General features: G+C 43.0%; 1 protein-coding gene across 3 annotated transcripts in view; it reads right to left on the bottom strand.

Moving 5' to 3' along the window:
* Positions 1-266: 266 nt before the first annotated feature.
* The window catches only part of LOC146633808 (protein sidekick-2-like), a 91,122-nt gene continuing 80,329 nt past the window's right edge, over positions 267-11,059 (bottom strand). Inside the window, exons 31-47 of one of the 3 annotated variants that reach the window (XM_085352535.1) lie at positions 10,771-10,972; positions 10,575-10,678; positions 10,252-10,322; positions 9,994-10,129; positions 9,761-9,817; positions 9,232-9,333; positions 8,997-9,112; positions 8,725-8,911; positions 7,281-7,418; positions 6,593-6,754; positions 6,372-6,497; positions 6,114-6,278; positions 5,894-6,034; positions 4,708-4,852; positions 2,114-2,243; positions 997-1,043; positions 267-708 (exon numbers count right to left, since the gene is read on the bottom strand). In XM_085352535.1, coding sequence (XP_085208661.1) covers positions 267-708; positions 997-1,043; positions 2,114-2,243; positions 4,708-4,852; positions 5,894-6,034; positions 6,114-6,278; positions 6,372-6,497; positions 6,593-6,754; positions 7,281-7,418; positions 8,725-8,911; positions 8,997-9,112; positions 9,232-9,333; positions 9,761-9,817; positions 9,994-10,129; positions 10,252-10,322; positions 10,575-10,678; positions 10,771-10,972 — 2,471 coding nt within the window. Of the gene's footprint in view, positions 709-996; positions 1,044-2,113; positions 2,244-4,707; positions 4,877-5,893; positions 6,035-6,113; positions 6,279-6,371; positions 6,498-6,592; positions 6,776-7,280; positions 7,419-8,724; positions 8,912-8,996; positions 9,113-9,231; positions 9,334-9,760; positions 9,818-9,993; positions 10,130-10,251; positions 10,323-10,574; positions 10,679-10,770; positions 10,973-11,059 lie in introns of all 3 variants that reach the window. The other 2 variants (XM_085352534.1, XM_085352536.1) reach the window with 2 other exon arrangements.

The following is an 11,059-nucleotide window of genomic DNA, read 5'->3' as shown; positions in this document are numbered from 1 at the left end:
TAAAGCAACACAAAAACTTTCAAATGATTGTCTTTTCATAAAATACATATTACACAGATTGACCAACCGTACACACTCAGCACAATCATACATACACTCTTCACAGAGGAGAAAGCACTATTTAAGATGCCTGCAATGCTTAATATTGAGCAACAACTCTGTCGGTAAGACAGAACTAAAGATCAAAAAAAAGAAGAAGAAAAGGAGCAAAATACAAATAAACCAACAACAACAAAAATCAAAGTTTCGTCCTCAGGGTCCTGTTGTTATTGGAAGGAGAGCTGTGTGTCAAACAAAAGAGGAGAAGCCCGCGGTAGGTGCCTGAGCGGCACAGCCGAGGCTGCTGGGGGGCCGGTACAGGGTGCTGTGCTGGCTGGGGGGGTCGGAAGACAGCAGGGAGGGGGTGGGAGTCCGGCTTCCCTTAGGCCTGAAGAGGGTGCCCTGGCCTTGGCACTGGGGCTGTGGTGACTGGGCGCTCTGGGGGAGGAGAGGGGGAAGAGGGGGCAGGGGGGGTACGGGTGGTGGGTGTTGTCGTGACTCTTGCTCCACCAGGGGCTCGGGCTGGGAGTAGCCGTATGCCGGTGGACGAGTGACGCCCTTCTGTTGTCGCCGCCAGGAGTTGTAGTAGGTGGGGTCGCTGATGTAGTGGTTAACAAAGGAGTGGGTCTTCTGCCGACTCTGATCCATTTCGTATTCGCTGTCGCTGCCCTGTCAGTCAACAGTTCAAAGTCACTTTGGCAAAAAATGAGGACAGTAAGCAGAACACGTGCTACGACGCTTACTACAGAGTATAATGACAGCTACATTTTCATGGTCTCAAATCAAGGCTAATTCTATTTCCAGTATTGTACAGCTGGTTGACAAACAACACAGTAGCTACTGAGTCACGGCACAGCAGGACATATCTATTGACAATGGGAAATCTATGAATCCATGTGCATTTCTATGGGCCAGATAATCACTTCTATTGAGAATCTTTGAGATGTAGAAGCTCACCGATAGCTGTATGGAGTACAAACATGATACATGTAAACAAGTGTGTCCTAGAATTAGAGAAAGATAATGTTTACAGAATTAATCTCCTTTTCTTGTAACACAAAACCATCAGGCAAAAGCTTGTCTGAGTGAATCCTCTTGTTATTCTGCTACATGTATTTGTTTAAAATAAAAAAATAGTAAAAGCCTCCCACAGAAAGCATTACACATTTGGCACATTTGTGTGCCTGATGAGCACTTGCTCATCTACTGCTCTATTGAGACACTGTAGCTCAACAGATGTTGAAGCACCATTTATTTGCACAAGTGTCAGGTAAACAGTGGGAGGCTACGCAGAGGAAAAGAATAACACCAGCCTGCGTCTCCTGGGAGATCTGTTTTTTCTCAAACTGGGATGAACAATGTTTTGCCTGTGCAGGTACCAGACAAATTGGCCAGGGAGACACAGCGCGGGTGTGGGAAGACAAATGTTCAGAATCTGCTACAATCGGCTTCTCTGCCAGTTGTAGGTACCATCCCTCATCACTTCAAGCCTCCCATCTCCTCACTGGGCCAAACTATTCTATGCACACACTCATCATATTGCGAGCTGAGACATGGAAGCCAAGATTAACAATTTCTATTTGACAAAAATTAATTAGTTGTGAAGATATTTCAGCACACGCGAGGCACGGGAACCGGCTGTGTATTCCCCTGCCATGAAAGAAATCAGTATTAAAAGATCCAGAAACGTCAGCCATCACTGCACGACGCTAACAGAGGGTATTTAATTTTGAGGTGATCCACTTGAGGCAGATATTGCTGCAGAATGTCATTAATTTATCGTCACAAATGCTGCTTCATAATTAGACAGTTGTCTTGCTTCTGCATCTAGCAAAGCGGTGACTGTGACAAGCTGAATTGAGTTTATCAAGAGGATAGTTGCCAAATGTAACAAAAGAACAGAAAGTTGAACCAGAGAAGTTTTTTTTTTTTAACTTTAAAAAGGTTACAGCTTTGCCCTGAGGATTTTCTCCGTGAGAAATTTAAACAGTTGAATTTGACTTTTTAATTTAAGTTAATTGCTTATTCCAGACGCAGGGTCGGGCATAGACTGTAAGCCTGGGTCAGCGCTTACCTGCGAGTCAGATATCTCCGAGGGTTTTTCAGTCAGACTGCTGCTTTCTGCTGGGATCAGGTCATTATACTTAGTGCTGACATCCTCATCTGAGTAGTGCAGACTTCCAGGACTTGGTCTTGGAGGAGAGCTGAATTTAAAAAAAAGAAATAAAATACATTAAGAAAAGTAGAGAGTTAAGAAGGAGAGTTATAAAAGCAAGAAGATGATAAAGAGCTAATGTTATATAAGAAAAAAGAAGTTTCTTTTGATCATAATTGCATTCTCCGAACTGATTTTCTTAAGCTCTCACTTTTTTTTTTCATTCGGGAGTAAAAAGCTGTGTCAATCCTGTGACTGACACCACAGAGACAACTAAAGAAAGCCACCAAAACAGTTCTAAAAATGAAGCTTCAGAAGCCACAGGGTGTTCAGTGGGAACAACATGAATAGATCCAGCACAGACTTATTGATTATGAAAAAAAATGATTCAGACAAGCACAGCATGGGTTATTTGTGCATTCCTGGAAGCCACTACATTAGGCAGGACAGAGATTAGAATTGATCTTATACTTTTGCTATTCTTTTCTAATCTTTCAAAGTGTTTGTGGAAGTTTGGCAGTGGACTTGTGCCAACCTCATGAACAGAATTTATGCAAAAAAGAAAAAAGATCATGAAGATCATGAAAGCACTCTGTGGCGATTAGAGCTGAATTAATACACAGAGCGACTCAATCAGAGTTTTAGACTTCCTGCAGAAAAGCTGGGTAACTAAGCGTGGACTTGAACTTTGTGAGCATTAAGAAGTTCTCATACAGTATGAATGCAAGTCAAGTAAAAAAAGAACTCCTTAACTTCTTTCGGCTCCAGTCATTAAGTCCATGAAGTGAAGCAGAGAGAAACATCTGTGCAGACAATTATTTTTCTCCTTCTGCTGTAATGACTACTGCTGCGTTCAAGGTCTGCTGAGATTGAATTGGATGGTCTGAAAGCCAAAACTGGACCACTACCCTCGCATCACTGCGCTACATCAGTGGGCTCAGTATGCATCTCAGGCTAATACATTAAAAGAAGGGTTTGCTCAGTTGGTTTCAGAAAAAGAGACTAACGAATTGCATAAACTAGACACTGCATGAAAGTAAATGTTTAAATGATCTGAAATGGAAAATGTATGTGGGGGCAGAATAGACAAGCATAAAATGCTGTGATGTCAAGTGGAATATTAAGGCATAAAGAAGACAACCTTGACAACCTCTCCAAAAAAAAAAAGTTAATATGTACACACAGGCGCTAAATCACCGGGAATGCCAAGAACAGGCTTAGAAGACACAACATGACAACGGCCATGAAAAGGTTGACACAACAAAGGGATATCTCCTCTGGGTTAAAGGGGATGACGTGAGGGGGTGGACTGTGGAAAAAAAAAAACTACATTAAGACAAGGTTGAACCAGACATAAAAAGGATGGAGCCATGTGAGTGTAGGGGAGGAGGGGCAATAGATTCTGAGCTTTGAATTATTTAGGAGCACTGTATTTATCCCCCTCGCCTTATCTGTCTAATTCATCCTTCTTTCCTTCACCCTTTCAAATATCCCACAGGGAGCTCTTCTGCTCTTCCTCCCTTAGTCTACAGATCATTAACAAACAGTACGGTACCAGTTTGGAGCTCTTCAAAGAGAGGGAGCTACTCAAGGCTCTTTGATCCCCTTGGCCTCCTTGGTCAAGGAGAAAATAACAGATTCCTCTGCCCTTTAGTGCACCCCTAACACATTCCACCACAATGTGCACACTAATGTGCAAAAAAACAACATCTATTTTAGTGCTGTGACAAGAAGCAGACGCTGAAGCACCATCCCCCAAACACAACCAACTGACCATTCCTCCAGCCCTGACCTATGTCTACACACGTGCTTATCATGCTGCAGCGTTTGGGAAATTCTATTTATCTCATGTTTGCATAATCATTACCAAAGACACAGCCTACCAAAGTCCTGCTGACATTATTCTGCGTCGTGATAGCCTGCGTAGCACTGCGTGTAAGAGAACCTCTGCACTCATGCCCAAAAATAAATAGTCGGTTCTGTCTCATAAGTCCTCTTTATGTTATTTCCTGCTGTCTTTTGGATTACCTGGAATAACAATTACATTTTTTGTTTACAAAGTCTGTTTCAGAACTCTGCATTTGGGTCTGCAGCCCGCGATCCATGACAGTCCTTGCCTAAAGCTTTGATGAACAGACAAAGAGGTTTTGAATGTTAATTAGCCAGTATTGTGCTGTCCCCCAATATGTATTTTTGCACCACTCAAACACTGAATGTCAATGAGAGGAGATGAAGGAGGCTCAAATCACCAGCTGGTGCCCTCAAGGTTCAGTTGTTTTCACTCGCAACTGTTGAACTGTTGTTAAGGGAAGAGGGGAACACACAACAACAAATACTAATTCTTGTATATATTGTAAGTAATACAAAAACACTTGAAAAGGAAACGTGACAAAACTGACAGAGCAATATATCTGAGAAATGGAATATCTGCTTGCAAGCTTTAAAAGCAGTGGCCAGCTGAATACCGTCGGTCATAATGCACACAGGAGGTATTTACGGTGATGCTGACTGACCGGGTATAGATGCCGTTTTTACGGCAAAAAGAGTTCTTCACAGAGAGGCGTCGGTTGTTCAGCTCCAGGGCTGGGAAGCGTCCCTCATCGAGCCGCACCATCTCTCCGTGCGTCAGAGGCAGCGACGTGCAGTTGGAGTGGTTGCCTGGACGGGGGTATGAGGATGACACTGTGTGGGTTGTGGAATGGAATAAATGAATCAAATCTAAAATACATTTCAATACCTTGGATTATTTTATCACTGTATTCGGAAAACACAATTTTTGACACACAAAAAAAGACTTGCACGGTCATTCTGTTAATGGTTTCTCCTTAATTTATATTTGCAAAACCTTGCTAAAGGTCAAAATGCTGTTTAAGTACAGGACAAGCTGAGGTAAATACCACTTAGTCAGGCCCAATGTTTAATACTGATTCCAGATAAAACAGCCTCCAGTTGGCAGTACAGGTTCACAGCTAGGAAAGCTGGGAAATGTTTGGGAGGGACTAAGAGGTCATCTTTGTGTCCTCACACACATACAGTCCTTGTCTGAGCTGGCCAACCCTGATAACCTTGGCACCATGCTGAACACTGGCTAAGCTAAAAAGTCAGTAGTAGGAGGCATTAGGAAGGCTTGCCCTGACTTTCACTTCTCCCCCAAACATTGCTCCCATCTGTTTAATGCGACTCTTGCGTGTCAGTCATAATGTATTAATAATAATACCAACAATACGGCTACTTACAATGATTAACTTCCTGTACCGTACCCTTGCGTTTAAAGAAAATAATTGACTTGTTGATACAGTGATACAGGAGCAACCTTTGCTGTTGTTAAATAATTACTCTCAGTCTATCTAATGACCTGAGCATTAAATCACTGCCAAGCCATTTATTCCAGTATTGATCCTTGCTGCAGTAAAATACGAACAATAATATTTATTCATCTGCCAATTTCTGCTGTTCACTGATAACATTAACCCTCATCTTTCCCCTGTCAGCCAAACAACGGAGGGAAATCAAGGCCATTTGTCTAACTGTGTGAGCCTTTTTGCTCCCGTTTAACAAGATAGACTTTGGATGCTGCAGTCATTAAAATGCAGCGCTCAGCAGACCTGTCTAAGAGGAAGACAAATTCCACTTGATTGCCTGGGTTGCAAACAGAGAGAGAGCCTGAGATATTAGCAGAGTTTAAGGTGTGTTTCATACCTGAGTCTGCTTTTTTGGTATACTTTTTACTCTGGCCTCGGATGATGAGAATGAAAATAAGGAGGAGGATAAAGATGAGTCCCACAAGAGCAATGACTACCAAGAACCACCACTCCTCATAGAAGGGAGACACTTTCTGGGCTGAAACCAAAATAATAGATATTAATATCTGATATTTAGCACAACACTGCGTAAGTCTTCATTTTATATTACAACCGACCTGATATGGAAGGGGACGGGGCACTGGGGGACCCGTAGCCATAGTCGTTGACGGCAATTACTCGAAAGTCGTAGGTGACCCCTTCTCGTAGCATGTCCATATTAAGCGTGTAGGATGTCACTTCTCTGGGAATGTCTTTGATGAGAATGTCCCACAATCCTTCATCTAAAGGCAAAATAAGAAAATCTGTGAATAAAATTAAAGTGTACGGTGGACAGATTAAAACTCAAACAACATGTATGTTTGTAATTGGCCCACCAGATGGTCTGGCCTCTATGACGTATCGCGTGATGGGTGCACGGCCTTGATCGCCACTTGTCCAATGCAGTGTGAGAGCTGTGCCATATCGAGAAATAAAGGGTTCTCCTGGAGGGCCTGGAGCTCCTGAGAAAACAAGAACGGTGGATAAAAAATGACAAGGGAGTCCTCAAAGGATTTGATTACTGACACTGTAATAAAGAAAAGCTATAGCATCCCACCTTCTCCGGGTCCAGTGGTGATGTTGGCCTCAACCTCGGGGCCGTAAGTGAGAGTTTTGGCCCGGATGCGAAAGTTGTATGTGACACCATCGGCCAGGTCTTTGATCTTCATCCACTGGGGAGCACTGCCCTTCACATCTACTGTCACTATCTTACTGACACCTGGAGTGCGAGGAGAGGAGTCTGTACAGGAAACACTAAGACTCTAGATACTGCTTTCTACAAGCGACAAAGAGCCAAGCTTTGTGCATAAGCGCAGACATACAGTCACACACAAGACCAGATAAACTCACTGTCAGAGACCAGGAAAATATATTTATTGCTTTATCTAGCTTAACTCTTGGTCGATTAGCAGATAGCCACAGGACCACAGCAGCTCAGCGTTCCACCTCTGCTCCCAATTACTCGACAATCTGGTTCAGGCAACTGCATTTAGCTGGCTGTTAACCATGTTGCTCTCACTGAGGGTAAAAACTGTACAACACTCCAACATATTTTATCAGCCATGCCATATATGTTACTGCAGGGCCTACACTCATCTGTAACAAATTAGAGCATAAGCTTAAGCAGCGCAGGTCAAAAAAAAGAGTATGGTTAAGAGGCTTGAGGTCGTAAATCACTGCGTGAGAAAAGCAAGCTGAGGAATGTCAAGCAATGGCAGAGTTGTTAGGTTCCAGGAGTTTCTCACCATCGACTGGAGTGCAGGGCTCATAAACCAGGCGGTAGCCCTCAATGATGCCGTTGGCCTGCTTCGGCTCTCCCCAGGACACGTTGACCGAAGTGGTGGTCAACTCGCTGAAGTGCACGTAGCTCGGAGCACTTGGCGCTTTTGTCAAAGAAAGTGGGAAAAGTTGAGATGTTAATATAACAGTCGTGAGATGAAACCATGTATACAATGAAGACTTGGTCACAACACTGCAAAGTACTGACCAAGAGATGTCGGTGAAGTAAATATGAATAGTTTTCTTTAAAAACATTTTTTATTAGTTACTTGTGCTTTTTCCTTCAAAGCTACACTGGCAACAAAAAGTTTTGGTTTTTGGATCAGCAAATCAGTGAAATCCATGGGCAGTGCTTAGTGTCTACAGCCAAGAAGAACATTTGCCAAATTCATAAAAGACAAGCTATGCAAATTAACACAGAAATTGAATACTAGGACAGTTCAGAAAAAAAATAAATAAAAAGAATAATCAGCAGAAATTAAATGTTGCATGTAATTCAAAAATTTGGGTACCGTGAAAGAGGACCAAACAAAGTCCTGCACAGCAGTATAGGCAACTAATTCCCCCAAACCCAAAAGAAGACACTGAAGTGACACTAAAATTCATTCTGTGACCTTGAACAACAGCTTTGAGAAATTTGAGTGCTGAACCAACCCAGATCCAGCTAAGTGTCAGGATTTAGACACAATTCTGCATAAAAATCACAAAAGCTTGTGTTGGCTCACTTCCCAGTACCCTGTTGTGTGAGGAGCCAAAATTCCTGCCTGTGTTTTTAAGTTCTCAGCACTTTGTACCCCTTGCCAATGTCACAGCCTTCAAGGGGGTGGGAGAGACGTGAGAAATATACACTGTAAACCATTCTCTGCAGAAATCGCAGAGGAGGGACTTTCACTAGCTCGTAAACACAGACATCTTTGTGCAGTTGTAGCCAAAAAATACTAATCTACATGTGTCCCCCCGCACTTTGTATTCTTTTCTCCCCTGCTGTCATTAGGCTGCTTCCCCCATGGCTTGTCCAGTAGGATGTGCCAAAAAGATCTCTAATACTACATCTCACAGGACAAAACTAAACTGTTCAGTGAGAATGTTTCCTGCTGAATAGGAGGGAAAGCTTTTATGTTATTTGTCTTAAAGCTATAGAAACACAATGAGTCAATATGAAAACACCTTTTGTATCGCTCTACTCTTCAAAAGCTTTGAAAACCATGTATCCACCGAGCGATGTGGTTAAATAATGAGCCGTCTCGTTGTGCAGATGACAGGGGGAGGGGGGATTAACGAAAGATAAAGAGGAATAAGATATATAGATCCAAAGACTGCAAAAAGCACGATGCTGCAAGATAAATCCCTCTGGTCTTTTGAAGGATCACTGTAATCTTTCTGTCCACGTCTGGATTTTGCGTGACTCACCTGCTTGCTGAGTGCGCCCTCTGGTGGGCAGGGAGCGGGGCCCATCCCCTGCAGCGTTGAAGGCTGCCACACTGATCATGTAGGTGGTGTATCCTGTCAGATTTTTAAGCTTCACCCCAAGCTCTGGCAGGAACAGGGTGCGCAGGCGCTCTGTCTCATTTTGGAGCTGAAACTCCCAAAAATAGATCTGGAAAGAAAATGACAGAGTTTGGGATTCATAAGGTTTTCAATGAAAAAATATAAACATGGACATAAATACACATTATTGATACCTTGTAGCCCTGTATGTCTCCATTCTGGGCATCCAGAGGAGGTGGGTCCCAAGTAACATCCAGCTGTGTTGCTGTTGAGGACTGGACCACCACATTTTGCGGAGGGGCTGTTGGGACTAGATAAGGGCAGGATTTAAGTAATTGAGCTATTATGTGATATAACTGCTAAAAATTGAATAAAGATAAAGGGTAAGTAGTCTTGCAAACTTGCTGCACAGAGAGAAAAGAAACATACCCGCCTCTCCAACAAACACTTCCTGTGGTGCACTGCTAGGACCCTCCCCCACTGCATTATACACACTGAGACGAATCTCATAGCGTTTGTGTTTACTCAAATCTGCAAGCAGAGAACCCATAGCAGTATTTTAATAGAACAGTTAGGATGAAAGAGTAATAAGAAGTTACTCCGGTGAGAGACAGTCACAGTGATGCCCGTGGCAGAACAATGGAGTGTGAGAATTAAGAAGCATACTGATAAAAAGATGAGGTTCTTGTGGGGACGTGGAAGATTTGTCAGTGATTAAAAAGACAGAACGCATGCTGAAATAATGACAGGGAAGCTTGGAGAGATTAAAGTCATTTGCACACAGTAAGAAACCGCGGTGGTCCCTTAGTGGCTACAGATGAGTGGGAGGATGGAAGGCACACTTGCTGTAAATTAGTATACAAATGGCATATTTTGTGCAAATAAACTTTCACAGATGACATGCAAACAGATGGAGGGTAATGGAAGAGAGGGGCATAAAGAGAGATACGCGACTTACTATCGAGTTCATACTGGGTGAGCGAGGATTCACTCAAGTTCCTGACGCTGTAGGGAGCTGGAGTTTAAATAGGAAAATAGGGAGGAATAAAAGCGGGTTTAGAAAAATGGCAAAGAGCGCATTTCTGTTTATATTTTTTGGATCGCCTGCAGCATTCGGTGATGCTAAAGCAGCATAATTAAGTGAAGGTATTTAAATAACAGGCAAAAGCTTTCAAAAAGTAGCTAACTCACCAGTAAGATCAGCCCAGTTGGTTGAGGGACTGTTGACTGTGCGGACAGTGAAGCTGCGTACTCTGTCATAGTGTAGCTCCCTGTACCTGACTCTGAACCCCAACAAGACTCCATTTATATGGTCCTCAGGAGGAGGCTAGGAGGAGAGGAAGTCTGCTTAATGTCCAACATTAATGATGGCCAATTAATATTAGTTTCTATTCTATTATCCTTTGCAAAATAAAAGAAAGGAAAAGCATTTTCAAGCTACCAACCTACCTGCCATCTGACCAGTACAGAGGTGGTGGTGTGGGGTGTAACAGACAATATTGTTGGTGCTTTGTCTGGAGCTAGAAAAGATAAAAAACCAACAACATTGTGTTACCAGTTCAGCATAGCTGTGGAAAGCGATACGGCGTTCAAACAGTGTGGTGGAGAACAGCTCGACAGTAAATACACATACTGTTGACGTAAAGTATTCACTGCGATAATTCAAAGTCAAAGCTTAAATGTAAAGGCATGCTTTTGCAGTTAGAAACTCAATGGAAAAATCAATAGATAATGTCTCTGTGGTGCGTGCTGGGTTAGTCACAAATTCTTACCATCCTGTAGCGTAGTGATGGCTTCACTCTCCTCACAGTATTCACTGTCTCCAATGTCATTGGTGGCTTTAACACGGAACTGGTAAGAAGTAAATGGCTTTAACCTTGAGGGAGAGAAGAAGGCATGTATATGTCACACAGAGCTACTAACAATAATAAGGGTAATGCAGTTATTAAAGCAGACTTTTATGTTTACCTGTCCACTATATAGGAGTTTGTTTCATGACTGACTGATGCAGAGTGAACAGTCCAGTTGCTGTCTGGAAGCTCTCTGTACTGGACTGTATAGTAACGAACTGGGGACAAGCCATCGCTGCCTGGTTCCCATGACAACAGCACTCTACGAGCCTGGACTTCCTCTTGAGGCACTGTGGGACGGCTCGTGGGCTGGGGTCGAGCTAAAGGGCACAGACAGACACACACGGTCCCTCTCAGCCTTAATATTTAGAGGTGGATCATTTAAATAATACATTTTAGCTACAGCA

This window comes from Diplotaxodon limnothrissa, linkage group LG4 (assembly GCF_057381915.1).
Source record: "Diplotaxodon limnothrissa isolate DT_005_m linkage group LG4, D_limnothrissa_male_GT1.1, whole genome shotgun sequence".
NCBI classification, from domain to species: Eukaryota; Metazoa; Chordata; class Actinopteri; order Cichliformes; family Cichlidae; genus Diplotaxodon; species Diplotaxodon limnothrissa.
This window is presented reverse-complemented; position numbering and strand designations above follow the sequence as displayed.